Source organism: Berghia stephanieae, chromosome 15 (assembly GCF_034508935.2).
Source record: "Berghia stephanieae isolate SIO BIC M18660-M18661 chromosome 15, UCSD_Bste_1.3, whole genome shotgun sequence".
Lineage (NCBI taxonomy): Eukaryota > Metazoa > Mollusca > Gastropoda > Nudibranchia > Aeolidiidae > Berghia > Berghia stephanieae.
In genome coordinates this window covers 21,528,558-21,548,557 of record NC_088374.1, presented here as the reverse complement: position 1 = coordinate 21,548,557, position 20,000 = coordinate 21,528,558, and the positions used below count along the sequence as shown (strand labels likewise).

Sequence of the window (20,000 nt, the reverse complement as noted above, 5' to 3'; positions counted from 1 at the left end):
ATTGGACACATACGCTTCTTTGCTTCTGGTGACTGATCTTTGTAATGTTCCTGTAGGTCGCTTGGAACAGGAGCCCAACAATTATCTTCTTCCAAAAACCAACACTTTCCATCTGGCAAACCTAAAAGGATGCATGGAAATAAGAAAGTATTAATCAATTCACCGCCGTAATCATGAAATATGTGACCCACCGTATCGAAGCGGTATTATGTCGGGATCCACTCGGTAAGGGAAATTGAATTCATAGCCACAAATATCCAACTTGGGTTTAATTTCTGTACGTTCTGGTGGAGTATAAAGACTATTTCTTGCATTGCAAAAACTTCTAAGCTCCAATTTCTCATCAATCTATCTCTAAATTCACCTTTTGGGGTCTGAATCATCCCGACATAATACCGTTTTGAGACGGAGGGTCACATATACGTATTAAAAAAATTTGGCCATAAAACTCGTCCTTCAAATTGAATATCGATCGATTACAATGCCCCCCCCCCCCCCCCACCATTTTGACAAATCAATTCAAATGTTTATTTTTAGGCAATTGCCAAGATAACTCGTACACGAATATAATATTTCCAAACAACAAATCAAGTAAGTAAAATCGATATTAAAGCAAAGCAAGCAATAATAGGAAAAAAAGTAATAATGATGATGATGATGATGATGATGATGATGATGATGATGATGATGATGATGATGATGATGATGATGATGATGATGATGATGATAATGATAATAACAATAATAATAATAATAATAATAATAATAATAATAATAATAATAATAAATAATAATAATAATAATAATAATAATAATAATAATAATGATAATAATAATAATAATAATTTTAAAAAAAATAAAAATAAAAAATAAAAAAAATAATAATAATAATATAATAATAATAATAATAATAATAATAATAATAATAATAATAATATATAATAAATAATGATATAATAATAATAATAATAATAATAATAATAATAATAATAATAATAATAATAATAATAATAATAATAATAATAATAATAATAAATAATAAGAAGAAGAAGAAGAAGAAGAAGAAGAAGAAGAAGAAGAAGAAGAAGAAGAAGAAGAAGAAGAAGAAGAAGAAGAAGAAGAGAGAGAGACAGTGAGAGAGAGAGAAAGTGAGAAAGAGAGAGAAAGAGAGAGAGAGAGAGAGAGAGAGAGAGAGAGAGAGAGAGAGGGAGGGTTGGGTGGTAGAGAGAGACAGATAAGGTATGTGTGTGTGTGTGCATGTCTGCATGTGTATGCGTGTGTGTGTGTGTGTGTGTGTGTTTGCGAATGCTTTTCTTTGGGTCTAGATGGCCTTGAAACGACTATAAAAAGAAGAGATATTGCCAGTTAAACCATCTACCATTCCACTGTCCAGCTTGATTCAACGACAGCATTGAGCACGATAGTGATGGCGTACTTCATCTCTATTTTCCTGACTTTACTCATCGGTAAGTCGAACATAATAAGGTTGACAATTTTATTTAAGGCTTTTCCTTGAATTATTATTATTATTATTATTATTATTATTATTATTATTATTATTATTATTATTATTATTATTATTATTATTATTATTATTATTATTATTATTATTATTATTATTAATTGTTATTATTATTGTTATTATTTTATTATTATTATTATTATTATTATTATTATTATTATTATTATTATTATTATTATTATTATTATTATTATCAGGATTTTTTTGTACAGACGTATTAGAACATAGTGAAATAAAAAAATAATATGATCGAATATATCATTATATGTAAATAAGGAATGGTTTCACAGACAGAGTTGTACTTTATACAGGAATAATTTCAATACTGTAAAATAGCTAAAATTGCCATTGTAAGTATTGCAAAACAAATAAATTAATGTTACTATTCATATTACTAGGTCGTTAAAATATTGATCGGTGTTAAAAAGCCTAACACTGGACGACAGAAAGGATTTTCCATGTCTCTCTGTCTTAGGTGAGATAGAGAACGGGCGCCAACTCCTTCCTGAAATAATAACAGATAGTGTTAGTGCATGATGCTGGTCGTTCAATATTTTTTTGATTTTACTCATACAAAATTTTTGATATAAAAGTTCTACATTGTCAACACCATTTATACAATATTTAACGGATTGTTTGATAATTCAATTCGTTTTGTTCTTTTCCACTGCTGAGCAATGACCTCCCCTAGCTCTTATGCAAAAAGACAAGACACTTTCAATTACTGCTTTTAGTAGGGGGAATTAGGTCCAAAAAACCCTTGAATTGTGCAAATCAGGGTTGAAAGCATGAACATTACATATGTTGTAGAATATGAAAATTCCTATAATTTATGATATAGAACCACTCTGAGAGATCAGTATTAGTTGAGATACAAGGTTTTTAAGATTAGAAAATTTTGAAATGGACGACAAAAATTTGCACGGTTTTAGCCCAATTCCCCCTACTTTTTATGAAATAATGTTCAGAGTGTTTTATCAATTCTAAACTGATGTGCCAACAGTGGGTGGTGGGAGTCACACAGGTTGGAGGGATCGGAAAGTCCCTGGAGTATATATTATCGATACGCTTTTGGCACCAAAATTACAACCTAAGTGACTTAAAGGGAAAACTACGTGTCTTGTGTGCCTCGTGAAGCAACAAACTAACAGTTTTGAAACTCCAAATATTTTAAGATGATTCTATGGAGTCCAAAAAGTAGCTTAAGGGGAGACCTGTAGTCAAAAATCCATTTTTGATTGTAATGCTAATATTGCTATTCCATTGTTATTTTCAGGTGGTAAGAGGTCTAATTTGATGATTAACACCAAAAAAGCCAAATTTTTTATTTTTTTTTAGACATAGTGAGAAAAAATAGGCTAAAAAGAGACCAAAAATCCCAAAATTTCTTACAGTAATGCAACACAAAACAACGAATAGATATCTTCCAAATTTACACACGATGTTTCTTACAACAGGAGCTACATCATGACGTAAAGGTTTAGCAATAGTCCTGAAAATAAATTGTTAACTCATTTTCTACCAGGATGTAACTTAGGAAGATTTGAAAGTCACTTAATCAAATAGTCATTTAAAACATTTTTTTTGGTCATTTTGCAGGAACACAGATATGTCTATCGAAGAAATGCACTAAACGCAATTCTGATCGCTGTATAGACGACAATATCTCAACAAGTGACGGGATCTGCCAGTAAGTTCATCTTAAGATGATCGTATTGTAATCCTTCTGAGATAATAAGAACCTTGGAGTCTGAGTTTATCACTGATTTTTAAGCGTTAAACGGACAAAAGAAATTGCTTGCTACCTTTTGGATAGGAGCTAATCTATTCCAAAGAACTTTCCGCCAGATCTAACAGAGCCAGCTACCCAATCACTGCTAAGTGGACAGGGCGGGAGGGGGGGGGGGTTCCAAAAGCAAAACAAGAATCTCGACTGCATCCGGGATAAATCTCGGTCCCTTTGATTGTGAACCGAGTGTTCTATGAACTGAGCTATCAAAATGATCATACAACACTTCTAATCGTGATATGCCCATTGGCCTATGTTCTGTATATCCAAGGTTCAAATCCCGCCGTTGTGGGCGTAATGTTTAGTTCCTGAAAGACATTCTGTACTCACATTTCCCCCACGGAACCCACAGGTTGTATTAATTTGTCTAAATAAATTTGTACTAGCGACTTACAGGAGTCATCTCTCAATCAACATGTTAATTATTAATTTTGTTCTACAACCTCTTGTACAGATCCTTGGGCACAATCAGAATAAACTACACTGTATAAAATAGAACTATTTAAATATAAAACGACATATATATTTTTTTTTGGTGTGTGTGTGTTGTTTTTTTTTTTTTTTTTTTTTTTGTAGTTGTATTTTGATTTGTTTTGTCTCTTTTGTGAGACTATGTGATCTTGTGATTTGGTACTCGCCTTCGTACATCGAGCCACGTTCGGCGCATAGTTGAGTCCTCGAAAAGGCCCTTAACTCACATTCTTTCACCGTAATCGGATGTAAAATGAGTACCTGGCCTTTAAGAGCGTTCGTTGTCTCTGTTGGAAAATAATAAAATCGCCTAACAGGCGGAATGTCTCGTTCTACATTTTACGTGTTGTTAGTCTGAGACCCTTTGTAAAGCGCCTTGAGGACGTTTGCGGATATTGCAGTATAAAATAGCTCAATTTTTATTTTAATTCTTTTTTTTTGTGATCCTGCTGTCCACAAACTGGAAACCTAACTTCATTTCGCATTTTCTTCAAAATGTTTTATATAATATCCAATCACACAACATGTTGTTGTTTATAATATCCAATCACACGAAATGTTGTTGTTTATAATGTCCAATTACACAAAATGTTGTATATAATATCCAATCACACGAAATGTTGTATATAATATCCAATCACACGAAATGTTGTTTATAATATCCAATCACACGAAATGTTGTTTATAATATCCAATCACACGAAATGTTGTTTATAATATCCAATCACACGAAATGTTGTTTATAATATCCAATCACACGAAATGTTGTATATAATGTCCAATCACTCGAAATGTTGTTTATAATATCCAATCACACGAAATGTTGTTTATAATGTCCAATCACACGAAATGTTGTTTATAATATCCAATCACACAAATGTTGTTGCTTATAATATCCAATCACACGAAATGTTTATAATATCCAATCGCACAAAATGTTGTTGTTTATAATATACAATCACACAAATGTTGTTGTTTATAATATCCAATTACACGAAATGTTGTTTATAATATCCAATCACACGAAATGTTGTTTATAATATCCAATCGCACAAAATGTTGTTGTTTATAATATACAATCACACAAATGTTGTTGTTTATAATATCCAATTACACGAAATGTTGTATATAATATACAATCACACAAAATGTTGTTGTTTATAATATCCAATCATACGAAATGTTGTTTATAATATCCAATCACACGAAATGTTGTTGTTTATAATATCCAATCACACAAATGTTGTTGTTTATAATATCCAATTACACGAAATGTTGTTTATAATATCCAATCACACGAAATGTTGTTGTTTATAATATCCAATCACACAAATGTTGTTGTTTATAATATCCAATTACACGAAATGTTGTTTATAATATCCAATCACACGAAATGTTGTTGTTTATAATATCCAATTACACGAAATGTTGTTTATAATATCCAATCACACGAAATGTTGTTGTTTATAATATCCAATTACACGAAATGTTGTTTATAATATCCAATCACACGAAATGTTGTTGTTTATAATAGTCGGTCACACAAAATGTTGTTGTTTATAATGTTCAATCACACAAAATGTTGTTTATTTCATGCAATCAGACATATCTAGGTTAATTATAACATCTAACCACACATATTGTTTTTTGATAATAATATGTGCATAAGACAGATAATAATTATATTTTCTAATCACACATAATGTTTTTAATGATATGAAATCAGACTTATGTTAATTATAACATCTAACCACACATAATGTTTTTTAATAATTTGCATCAGACTTATATTAATTATAATATCTAACCACACAAAATGATTTTTTTAATTAGAAATTTGCATCAGGCATATTTTAATTATATTATCTAACACACAAAATGTTTTTTTTATGATATGCAGTCAGGCATAGATATGTTCATTATATTGTCTAACCACATATAATGTTTTTTTGTATAATTAATTTGCATCAGACACATGTTCATTATATTATCTAACTTCACAAAATGTTATTTTATGATATGCAGTCAGACATATCTATGTTAATTATATTATCTAACTTCACAAAATGTTATTTTATGATATGCAGTCAGACATATCTATGTTAATTATATTATCTAACTTCACAAAATGTTATTTTATGATATGCAGTCAGACATATCTATGTTAATCATATGATCTAACCACCCATAATGTTTTTTTATGATATGCAGTCAGACATATCTATGTTAATTATATTATCTAACTTCACAAAATGTTTTTTTATGATATGCAGTCAGACATATGTTAGTCATGATATCGAACCACGCATAATGTTTTTCGTATAATGTGCATCAGACATATTTTAATTAATTTATCTAAGCACATTCAATGTTTTTTTTTATGATAGGCAATCAGAAATATGTTAATTGTATTATTTAATTCTCTCCTTACCACCCAAAGGAAAATCGTCACAGTAGTTACGATGTAACAGACAGTTTTCTCATTCTGATTTTTCTTGTACATCACAAAATGTAAAGAAATGTTTTAATAACAGCTATTGATACTAAACACTGTGTTGTTGAGCTCACTTGTTACTTTTTGTTAGCGTAAGAAAAGTCTATTTTTGTGTTGGGTGGGAAAGAATCTTTGGGGGAAATTCTAAAGTAGCTGGTAAGGAGAGGGTTAACCACACATAATGTCTTTTATGATATGCAATCAGACATATGTTAATTACAATGTCCTGTTATACGTAATGGAGTTGTTTGTAATTGTCAATATGTCATCATGTTTTTGTTTATACCGTCCAATCACACTTAATGTTGTTTATAATCTTCAATAATTTGATTTCCATTAGTTACTCTGAGAGAATAGTTGAGTGTTTAGAAGATATTCAATCAGATTGCACTGATCAGGACAGCAGACTAAAAGCTAGTATACAAAGGAGAATGAAGAATTGGAGATACAGGATAGACCGATGCCCAGGTAAAAATCTAATATATTGGGTGGGTTTTTCTTTTATCGAAGTGACCATACGATTACGAATATCAACCACCTTTACCTGTCTGTACTCCCAGCACTCTTATGTGTGGAACGTTACACTAGTGAGATTTCTGAAGCTTTTCTTCATTAACAAAATGGCGTTTTCGATAAATGCCCGTTCGGTAAACGAGACATCTTTTATTGGATTTGAAGAAAAATCGAAGAATAGAACGATGTTCTTTTCATAAAAAGTCAACAAAAGGTAAGTTAACTCGATACGACAATTTTCTTTCTTTAATTACAAGGTAACTCATTCCACATCCCTCTCACTCTCACACAAAAGGTAAGTTAACTCGATACGACAATTTTCTTTCTTTAATTACAAGGTAACTCATTCCACATCCATCTCACTCTCACACAAAAGGTAAGTTAACTCGATACGACAATTTTCTTTCTTTAATTACATGGTAACTCATTCCACATCCCTCTCACTCTCACACAAAAGGTAAGTTAACTCGATACGACAATTTTCTTTCTTTAATTAAATGGTAACTCATTCCACATCCCTCTCACTATCACACAAAAGGTAAGTTAACTCGATACGACAATTTTCTTTCTTTAATTACAAGGTAACTCATTCCACATCCCTCTAACTCTCACACAAAAGGTAAGTTAACTCGATACGACAATTTTCTATCTTTAATTACATGGTAACTCATTCCACATCCATCTCACTCTCACACAAAAGGTAAGTTAACTCGATACGACAATTTTCTATCTTTAATTACATGGTGACTCATTCCACATCCCTCTCACTCTCACACAAAAGGTAAGTTAACTCGATACGACAATTTTCTATCTTTAATTACATGGTAACTCATTCCACATCCCTCTCACTCTCACTGAAAAGTAGAGAGCGGTGGGAGCTGCCTGAAGCTGAAACCCGGTATCGTGAAAATACTCAGGAAAGAGAAATAATGGAGAGGCTTCGGATGGGAACAATACAGACAATGGATGTTTCGGTTACAATCACTTCTCCAGCACAACAATAAACAAATAAACGTTGAAAACAAATAAAATGAAATGGGAGTATAAATTCTATCGTCTGGACTCAACTCTCACTTCACTCACTCTCACTCTCCAAATCTAGACACGGACTTGTTGAACCTGATCATGCTCATCTTCTGCTTCTTCTACTACTATCACTACTACTACTATCACTACTACTACTATCACTACTACTACTACTATAACTACTACGTACTACTATCACAACTACCAGGGGCGGTTGTTGGCTGTTTATTTAAGGCGGCATGGATCAAAAACATTCTCTTACCGTACTCAGGTGTAAAATGAGTACCAGACCGGAAGCAGTGTTGTCTGTGTTGGAGGAAAATGTTATCTCGCCCAACAGGCATCATGTCTCGTCTTCAATTTGCTATTGGCTCAGGAGCCCTTTTGAAGTGTCTTGAGCTCACTCAGTGGATATTGCGCAAAATCAATGTTCTAGTGGGTTTATTTTTTTTAGAATGTGTGTATATTGTGTGAAAAAACGGGGGGGGGGGGCAAGTGTGGTTTAAATTTTAAAGAGATATACTCACGTAGCTGGTATTTACGATGGGCATATATTATGTAAAAGAGGTCCATTTGTCGATTTACCTCTAGAGAAAAAAAATGTATATCACCCGATCATTGAAGTCTATTGATCCTTTCATAGTTGTTTCGGTATGGATTGCGATACACGTCTGTGCATTGAGATTTGTGAATATCATTTTTTTAAAAAAAGAACAACATGACAACATGACAACAGCAATTAGACTGTCATATACGGGAACGAAGAAGAAGAAGAAGATTGTCATATAAAATTTCTTCCTTCGAAGATCAACTGTGTTAACAGTTATTAATAGAAGGAATAGAAAATCCAACCTCCGTGCACTACTTATCTACTCCAAAGACAATAACATAACTACAAGTTGAACCACTGTTTGTGTCGGGTTAATGGACTGGGATTCTTATTTATAGCATCAAGGGACTCTACTCGGTGAATGATTTGTGTAATATTCTTATTGATGATTAAAATCCATTTGAGCAAAACGAATAGCATAAGATCTATATTTATTGACATTTTCTTCATCCGAATGTTTTGATTACAACAAACCTGTTCTTCCAATGAAAAAACTGATATGGCTTTGATTTCTCCCAAGTGAGACCTCAAGGTGTGCAAAACTAAATTTGCCGGCCTGACCTAGTTATTTTAAAGAGTATCAGTTGTTTGTGGTGGGAAGTGGATAACCGTGGTTTTAAAACAGAAGAAAACAGACTTTTATATAAAATACTTGGGCGGCCTGTTGACTGTTTGGCTCATGGTAAACCCCATGCCCCACCCTCAGCTCATTGTCGCACGTTATCTCGCCTCGCGTGGGACAACAAGAAAAAGAGAGCCGTCTGTGATGACGCACAACCTTCGTGTCGTACAGTAGGTACAGGTACCTATCATGGCTAGGAGAGATGTGCGAGTGTTAAGCAGAAAGCAGCATATGCAAAAATTGAGACGAAAAGCAGTATTTGCTAAATTTAAAAAAAAATTTATTGGGCGGCACAAAACAACTTCGCTCTATAGACCGACCGCCAGTGACTACTACTACTATAACTACTACATACTACTACTACTATAACTACTACATACTACTATCACTACTACTACTATCACTACTACATACTACTACTACTACTACATACTACTATACTATACACTACTACTATACTACGACACTACTACATACTACTATAACTACGACAACTACTATCACTACTACTACTTATACTACATACTACTATCATACACTAAACTATAAACTACTTACTACTAACTATAACTATAAACTACTATACATACTATACTACTACATACTACTATCAACTTACTAACTAATACATAACTATACTACTAATCTCTATAATACTACATACTATCACTACTACTACTATAACTACTACATACTACTATCACTACTACTACTATAACTACACATACTACTATCACTACTACTACTATAACTACTACATACTACTATCACTACTACTACTATAACTACGACATACTACTATCACTACTACTACTATAACTACTAAATACTACTATCACTACTACTACTATAACTACGACATACTACTATCACTACTACTACTATAACTACGACACACTACTATCACTACTACTACTATAACTACTACATACTACTATCACTACTACTACTATAACTACTACATACTACTATCACTACTACTACTACTATAACTACGACATACTACTATCACTACTACTACTATAACTACGACACACTACTATCACTACTACTACTACTATAACTACTACATACTACTATCACTACTACTACTATAACTACTACATACTACTATCACTACTACTACTATAACTACTACATACTACTATCACTACTACTACTATAACTACTACATACTACTATCACTACTACTACTATAACTACTACATACTACTATCACTACTACTACTACTATAACTACTACATACTACTATCACTACTACTACTACTATAGCTACTACATACTACTATCACTACTACTACTATAACTACGACATACTACTATCACTACTACTACTACTATTAACTACTACTATACTAAACTACTTATCACTATACTACTATAAACTACGTACATACTACTATCACTACTACTATACTATAACTACTAAATACTACTATCACTACTACTACTATAACTACGACATACTACTATCACTACTACTACTATAACTACGACACACTACTATCACTACTACTACTATAACTACTACATACTACTATCACTACTACTACTATAAACTACATACTATCACTACTATACTAAACTACTACATACTACATATAACTAAACTACGACATACTACTATCACTACTACTACTATAACTACGACACACTACTATCACTACTACTACTACTATAACTACTACATACTACTATCACTACTACTACTACTATAGCTACTACATACTACTATCACTACTACTACTATAACTACTACATACTACTATCACTACTACTACTACTATAACTACGACACACTACTATCACTACTACTACTATAACTACTATCACTACTACTACTATAACTACTACATACTACTATTACTACTACTACTACTATAACTACTACATACTACTATCAATACTACTACTATAACTACTACATACTACTATTACTACTACTACTATAACTACTACATACTACTATTACTACTACTACTACTATAACTACTACATACTACTATCACTACTACTACTATAACTACGACACACTACTATCACTACTACTACTATAACTACTACATACTACTATTACTACTACTACTACTATAACTACTACATACTACTATCACTACTACTACTATAACTACGACACACTACTATCACTACTACTACTATAACTACTACATACTACTATCACTACTACTACTATAACTACTACATACTACTATCACTACTACTACTATAACTACGACATACTACTATCACTACTACTACTATAACTACTACATACTACTATCACTACTACTACTATAACTACTACATACTACTATTACTACTACTACTATAACTACTACATACTACTATTACTACTACTACTATAACTACTACATACTACTAATACTTCCAGTCAGTACAGGAGACCTTTCACGCGACGTTCCTCGTGCCTCGTGGTAGCTTCACCTTATAATTGTTTTAGTTTTAGCATTTTAACTGTGGACCTGTTGTCAGACCTTTTATTTTATTTGTGCTATCACACACGGAGTCCCAACAATCAGGGCTATTACTGTTAGCCACAGAGTCCCTACCACCAGCGCTATTGCTATTAACCACTGATTCCCGACCGCCAGTGCTATCACTCAAAGAGTCCCTTCCACCAACGCTACTACTGTCAGCCGCCGATAGGCCCCAGCCATAGATATGACTAGATGGCCAACGAAGAGAAATTTCCCGTTGGTCGATCTGCTGTTGTAATACCGGAAGTAGCTCTTTTCATTTGATGAATAGGAAGATTGGGCTGTCAATACACTCTTCTTGTCTAATGATTAGTTATGCGAGGCATTATCTTTCGCTATTTCAATCTCGTCGATTCAAAATCAATCGACTTTTCAACAGATATTTCTCACGGAGTTATTTGCTTATAGTTAATAAACCATCATGCTTCATACATGTTGCGATTATAAATGCAGCAATCGGGCTGCGAATAATAGAAGTCACCGTTTCCTTAGATAAGATCAAACGAGGGAAGTGATCATAATTGTTTCTTGTTAAAATATCAATGTTTCTGCTATATCGTATCGAATTGATATAGACAATGGAGTGTAGCTTAAAAACTCAAAATGATAGAAACATCAATTTTTGCATGGTTTTCCATACATATTCTTGCGTGAAAATTTCAGGAAGTTGTCAGAAGCCATTACAATAAACTTGAGCTTTTTGTAAATAGGAAGAAATTTGACAACACACAAGCGATTGTAACCCGTTTTTTTTTCTTCTTCCAATTTTTGCGTCAAAAATACTCCAAACAAAACAAAACAAAAAAAAAACCGCCTGAGTCAAATTCCATCTTTTTACAAAAAGCGTGATTATATTATTGTAACTGCTTATAACATCTTCCTGAAACCTTAACCACAAATCATTTCAATAGTGATGGAAAACTTGTTTTGAATTGTAAAAATGGGGGGGGGGGGGGGGGGGCTGGCATTGTAATCGATCGATATTCAATTTGAAGGACGAGTTTTATGGCCAATTTTTTTTTTAATACGTATATTTCAAGATTACGGCAGTGAATTGATTAATAGTTTCTTATTTCCATTCATCCTTGTAGGTTTGCCAGATGGAAAGTGTTGGTTTTTCGAAGAAGATAATTGTTGGGCTCCTGTTCCAAGCGACCTACAGGAACATTACAAAGATCAGTCACCAGAAGCAAAGAAGCGTATGTGTCCAATCTATCGCCGGTAAATGATCTTTGTGTTTGATCTCAGAATTTGTTTTTTCCCCAGTGATTCATCAGTCTCTCCGTTGGTGTTGAATTTCATGTTCTGTTTGTTTCATTTGTTGTTTTTGGTGTTATAGGTGTGTTGTTTTCATGATGATGATGATGATGATGATGATATAATAATAATAATATAATAATAATAATAATAATAATATAATAATAATAATAATAATAATAATAATAATAATAATAATAATAATAATAATAATATATTTTATTCATCAAAAATGGGATTTCGTTTACAGACGTAGCATGCATAAAAATGTATAAACACAAAGTTGAGAATCTATGGCGATGATGTATATATATATATATATATATATATATATATATATATATATATATATATATATACGTGCGATAAAAAGAAAGTATACACATTTAAAATCGTCGTTACTTTTTCCGTTGACGTAGGCTAATGATTTTCCACTCAGTTGTTTACCATTAGCCTCTCTGTGTACCGATAGTCGATGTTTTTGTTTTTGACCTGAAATTCGCTCACCACGTCCCGCACGTGCTAAAATAACCTTTTAGCCCCTTACTGTGGACAGGAAGTGTGTATATTAATTATTTTGCCATCCGTGTCTTCTTGAACTATTTTCAAGGCAGGAAAACACAATACAGAATACCATCCATTAATCTACGCGATGCCACGACTTAGTTTAGAACAACGTGCACGTGCCATTGGTCATCTTCAAGCTGGACAGTCTGTGACCAATGTCGCAAGAATGTTTTATATCATAAGGAGAACTGTATATTCCTTAGTGGATCGATTTGAAATAACACAAACGGTAAGGGACCGAAATCGAACTGGCAGGCCACGAGTAACAAAACAAGGTGAGGACCGTTTTATACGCATCCTACATATACGGGATTGTTTTAGGACGGCAACTGAAACTGCGCTAGAGTTCCCAGGTGCAGGAATTAGTCGACACACTGTTCGTCGCAGACTTAAAGAGCATGACATTATCACAAACGTCCGTTGATGCGACAACTTCTTAGAGCACATCACCGGTTGGCCCATCTTCAGTGGGCCAGTGCTCATCTGCGCTGGACAACGCATGCGTGGTCATTAATTTGTTCTCTTCTGGCTGGCCCGTCTTCAGTGGGGCCCGTACTCATCTGCGCCGGACAACGTATGCGTCATTTGTTCTCTTCTCAGATTAATCACGCTTTATGATTGGAAGAAATGACGGTAGATTACGTTGTTACCGAAGATTTTACGATTCTAGAGTCTTGGAATCCCCAACAGAGGATATGGACAAATGATGGTGTGGGGTGGAATAAGCAGAGACTATAAGACACCTCTAGTCAAAGTAAATGCATTCCTAACCGGTGCAATGTACATCCAGCACATTTTACAACCCCATGTTATTCCATTTTTTCATGAACATCCTAAATTTTAACTTCAACACGACAATGCACCATCCCACCGAGCTATTGTAACAATGGATTTTATAGCAGTAAATAATGTGAACGTTATCAGCCTGTGGCCTGCAATATCCCCCCATCTAAATCCGATAGAACATAAGTGGAACATAATCGGCCGCCAAGTTCTTTCATTAGAACCGCAAAATGAACAACTGTTCCAGGCTATAAGAACATCTTGGAAAAACATTCCTCAACACCAGCTGGCCAGATTGACCAATTCCATGCGTAGGAGATGCAATGCTGTGATTGGAGCGAACGGGTGACATACTCGATTAGATTCACATTCACTTCAAATGAATTGAACGCAAGTAATTTTATTAAAATGTCATTGTTTGTCAAAATTATAGTGTATGTTTTGACATGTTACTTCCCTTTTTGAAGGTCATGTTTTAAAAAGTCTATGTTGCATACAAGATCAACCATAAACGTTATAAATTATAACAAAATGAAAGATAAATGATAGTACTATGATTACACATAGGTTTTAAATAAACCAGAACAATATTTCAGACCAATTCTGTAGGCAAAACAAGTGTATACTTTCTTTTGATCACTAGTATATATATAAAATTTTACAAAGCAAAACATGTTGTCCCAATGACCCCGGTTTGAACCCATATGCAAATGCACAAAAATGTAAAAAATATACAACCAAGAACCAATAGCGACACTTTATATATTAATTTGATAAATCGAGATAGTCCATACCTATGGCCTCTAGTCCGAACGTGTGTTTGTATATTTAAAAAATAGTATTTAATTTAAATCACAGTTGCGCGTTAAAAATTCGAACCCAGTGTGGGAGAAAATGAATTAAGGTGACTTATTGTCTTTGTTTTCATAGAATTAAGGCGACGGCTCCTCATGGAGAACTTAATATATTATTTGTGAAGGGGGTGATCCTTCATAACTTTCTCCATTTTACTTAGACAAAATCTCTTGAACAGTTCTTCGACATTGGAAATTGGCTTTATCAATTATCCGAACAATTTTCTTAACGTCATAAATACTGGCATTTCCACACCACGTTTTAATACAAAAAGTAATTACGGTCTCCAAAACGGATATATAAAAAAGGGTGCATAACGTTTTGTCTATGTCAAATTCTGAAAGTTTACGAATAAAATGCATTCTTTTGATCAATAAAGAGATAACAGCATCGGTTTGTAAATCCCACTGCAATTTATTGTCAATTAAAATACCCAAATATTTGTAAACCGAAACTTGCTCAACAGCTTGATTGTTAATTTTGAGCGGACTGAATAAATTTGTGTTCTTTCTAAAATCAAAAATCATTTCTTTGGTTTTTCCTACATTTAATTTCAGGGAGTTATCTTCACACCAACCAACAAATCTGTAGATCTCAGATCTGTATGCCGTTTCATCATCTTTAAATATTAACCCTTGAAGGGCAATGTCGTCAGCAAATTTTAAAATTAGGACCAAGTCACTTGTACATTGTAACATATCAAAAATGTAAATAATCACAATGTTTCTTTTATTAGTCCTCATGCGAAACATCATTATGTTAATGATGAAGAAGAAGAAGAAGAAGAAGAAGAAGAAGAAGAAGAAGAAGAAGAAGAAGAAGAGGAGGAGGAGGAGGAGGAGGAGGAGGAGGAGGAGGAGGAGGAGGCAAAGGATATACCGTAGGGCATTTGTCTAGCGCTTTGCCTTGCGTCAAGATACTTTGAGCATCTAAATGGTTGTGGAAAGAAATTGCGGATCGGGGCGATGACAACTCAAATGATAGTTCACCGATGTTACTGTTCACGGTGTTCAAAAGTTCCCTGGTGTACGGAGGATTGCCACATTTCATGATTTAAAGTAGTCAATCTTGCAAATCTGATCTTGTAAATATTTCTTTTCTCTACTGGATACTAGTTTGATTAATGAAGGAGAGACTGGATGTAAATTTATAGTTTCTAAAAATTAAACTACACTCCAGCACGGTTTTCTTGATCTCCTCGCGGACATGCATAAACGTTCGAGGAAACCGTAGTTCGAGGAAACAGTACATTGTGCCATGACGTGTGATGGCAAGGGGCAGTGTGGTCTTTGCTTCATACCCGAAAAATACCTAGTTTTAATATCAGCTGTGTTACGAGGCCATCAGCAAGCTATCTTTCTCTAGCTCAATTCACCCCAAATACCGGAGCATACTCGTGTCTCAATCGTTTCTATGTTACATGTTTGTGTTGCGAATATTGGCTATTAAGCTGAAATGCTAGCTAACTAACTTCGCTGCGTTTGTGTGGGTTGAACCCGTGACCCCAAGAAGTCGGGGAGAGAAAGCTCTAATAAAGACTAGGGTTAAAAGCGATCTTTTTTGTGATCGTGGATAGCTCATACGGTAGAGTCATGATCTCCCTGGCCAGGCAGAGTTGTCGTACCAGTAATGTCGCGGGTTCGAGCCCCCATCGCCTCCAGGAAATGTTTTTTCTCTATTGTCCTCTGGCACTTTCTTACTCACTTCATTTCTTGTTGTCGTCAGCATTGTACTGATTTGACAGATTACGTTTAGTAATAACAGAAGAAAGAAGCTTCTCAAAAATCATAAGAGAACATGACCCAGCATTGAGCTATGGGCCCTTCAACTTTCTAGACATTTTTATGCGATTTGACATCATTAATCAAGATAGACTCACAACAATCAATCCGATAAGATTCAAACCATGACAAGCCAACTCCACTTGTTCTGACGGTTTCTAATCAAGACGCATAACCAGATAGTTCTGGTAAATGTGACCCTCCGCCTCGAACCGGTATTAAGTCGGGATTTGGAAAACGAAGAAAACCGGTTTTAAAGTGGAAATGGTCAAAATGATCAAATTTTAGTTTTTGGTTGCTTCAGAAACTACAATCATTTTTCTACATGGAAACATAATAATTCAACATAAACATTGACGATAAGTTATATAAATTTGAAGTTTAAAAATGCAACTATCAGTGGCACATTCAAAACGAGAGTTGACTTTCTCTCAGAGAGCCACCCTTTCCAAAGCTAAGTAATACCGAGTCTTTTTCTCCACCAATAAGATGTAAGATATCACAGCAAAGGGCGTGTCTTTATCTATCTCAGAGAAAGCATGACTGTGTCCACAATTTCATTCTTCAACCAATAATGAACTTTAAAAACTGTAAACAAGTCTAGGTTTTTCCCCGACAACCTTACAAATGAATGATTCTGATTGGTCAACGCTCATCACATGCGCTGTGGCTGTAGGCCATAATGCTCGTGCGATGCTTCATGACGTCAGCATGCGTGTGTTACATACGTGTGTGTTTGTGCATTTTGATACACACCACGTGCTTTTTTATCTTTGTCTCGCTGCATTGGGTAATGAATGAGGTGGGGTCCTCCTCTGTCCCTCTTTAATTATTCATGAAATTATAGGATATGCTAAGACTTAATAGGACAACAGTTGCCTAATCTTACACTTACAGAGATTGTTGTAGGATAAACATTTAATTTTAAGTACAAAAGCAGAATAATAGATAGAGCCTTCAACAATTAATGAACTGTAACTAAAAAATGAAATGGATAGATAAACAGACAGACTGACAGATAGACAGATAGATAGATAAATAGATAGATAGATAAATAGATAGATAGATAGATAGATAGATAGATAGATAGATAGATAGATAGATAGATAGATAGATAGATAGATAGATAGATAGATAGATAGATAGATAGATAGATAGACAGACAGACAGACAGATAGATAGATAGATAGATAGATAGATAGATAGATAGATAGATAGATAGATAGATAGATAGATAGATAGATGAAGGGGAGAGAGAGACAAACAGAGAGAGGGAGGGAGAGAGAGAGGGAGAGAGAGAGAGAGAGAGAGAGAGAGAGAGAGAGAGAGAGAGAGAGAGATGGATGTTCGTTTTGTCGTGATTTCTTTGTATACTGAAAGAAAGGGGGGGGGGGGGGGGGTTCTTTTGAGACAATGAACAATGTGGTGGAACGCTAAGGAAAACTTGAGAGATTCAATAACATGTTTTCATGTAAGTCACTACACAATAAGCCCCACCCCTCCTCCTCAAGCTGTCATCTGACTCAAAATGGAAACAATGCAATGATTGGTTTGACCAGCCCATTTCTTTAATTGCAATCTCATTGGTCAATATGTTTCCAGTTGATTGACTATGACTTACTTTGTAACAAAATGCTTTCTTTAAACTATCCCTACAATTTTTTGCTCCGCCTCCATCCCTTTCTTCATGTCTACCTCACTCTCTCCGTCTCCCTTTTGTTTCTTTCACACATACATACACACAAACACACACACACACACACACTTATACAGGTTTCTTTCTTTATTATATTTCCCAAGCGGTCTCTCTCCCCTCCCCCTCTCGCTCCTCTTTTTCTCTATATCTCTCTCTTTCTCTCTCTCTCACGTGTGTCTGTTTTGTGTGTGTGTGTGTGTGTGTGTGTATTTTACTCTCTCATTCTCTCTCTTCCTCTCTAATCCTCTTTCTTGATAATTCGTTCCCTGCCCACCCGGCTTCACGTAGTTTCAAAACTGTACTTTCAAATTTCAACCTTCTTTAACTATTGGCATTTTGAAATCGTATCTTCTCTATTAAATAAGACAAACATTTAACATTATTAATTCTTATTTCATTGATTCTTTATTTAAATATCAAAAATTCTTGAAAAAGTGAGCAATTTTCGGCGTTTCCCCCCCCCCCCCCCCCCCCCCCCCCCCGGTGCCTCACTTCAAAGTCGATTTTCTTAAAACTTGGTTTTCACACTCTCTCTACTTCAAACAGTCATATCTCGACAATAAATAATCAGAATTGTATAAATCTGGTATCAAATTTTAAAGCATAAAATAAGCTGTGATTGGGTACCAAAAACCCAAAATTGAAAAATCCGACTTAATACCGTTTCGAGGCGGAGGGTCACAAATGGTGTCAAACGCTGCAGAAATATCCAAAAGGCACAATTCATTTGCTTTGTTGGAATCAGCACTTTTGATGAGGTCATTGATGATTCATGAAGTGTTGTTTCAGTACTATGACCTTCTCTGTACACCTATCGAATTGTCTTTCTCATTCCATCTATCATGAGATGGTTAAGAAGGTGATGAAAAATATCCTTCTTAACATTTTAAAGATAAAAAGTAGGTTGGATATACGGCAGAAGATATTTAGCTCATGTTGGCTCAGTGACGACAATTTAATAGAAGAATAAGAATGACAGTCTTCATGATAGATTCTTCCATTGCCAATGGGGCAGTCCCAGTCCCTGTCCCAGTCCCAGTGCCAGCCCCAGTCCCAGTCCCTATCCCAGTCCCTGTCCCAGTCCCTGTCCCAGTCCCGATCCCAGTCCCAGTCCCTGTCCCTGTCCCAGCCCCAGTCCCAGCCCCAGTCCCAGTCCCTGTCCCAGTCCCTGTCCCTGTCCCAGTCCCTGTCCCCGTCCCAGTCCCTGTCCCAGTCCCTTTCCCAGCCCCAGTCCCTTTCCCAGCCCCAGTCCCAGCCCCAGTCCCAGTCCCTATCCCAGTCCCTGTCCCAGTCCCTGTCCCAGTCCCTGTTCCAGCCCCAGTCCCTATCCCAGTCCCAGTCCCAGTCCCAGTCCCAGCTCCAGTCCCAGTCCCAGAGGATCACGCCAGTGGCAATGGAAGATTCTATCATGAAGACTGTCATTCTTATTCTTCTATTAAATTGTCGTCACTTAGCCAAAATGAGCTAAATATCTTCTTTTACAGAGGGTACCCGTGTGTCGAGGCAAACAGACAG

The 20,000-nt window shown here is 34.8% G+C and overlaps 2 protein-coding genes across 2 annotated transcripts in view; one reads left to right on the top strand and one right to left on the bottom strand.

Annotated features, from left to right (window-relative positions):
- Positions 1-20,000, bottom strand: part of LOC144960264 (uncharacterized) — a 41,670-nt gene that overhangs the window by 2,647 nt on the left and 19,023 nt on the right. Inside the window, exon 4 of the mRNA XM_078893302.1 lies at positions 1-121. This exon is cut by the window's left edge and continues 2,647 nt beyond it. Within this exon, the coding sequence (XP_078749428.1) occupies positions 1-121 (121 nt within the window). The remainder of the gene's footprint in view (positions 122-20,000) is intronic.
- LOC144960479 (uncharacterized) overlaps positions 1,314-20,000 on the top strand; it is a 21,405-nt gene continuing 2,718 nt past the window's right edge. Inside the window, exons 1-4 of the mRNA XM_078893590.1 lie at positions 1,314-1,466; positions 3,122-3,212; positions 6,617-6,744; positions 12,638-12,767. Coding sequence (XP_078749716.1) covers positions 1,427-1,466; positions 3,122-3,212; positions 6,617-6,744; positions 12,638-12,767 — 389 coding nt within the window. The 5' untranslated portion in view covers positions 1,314-1,426. The remainder of the gene's footprint in view (positions 1,467-3,121; positions 3,213-6,616; positions 6,745-12,637; positions 12,768-20,000) is intronic.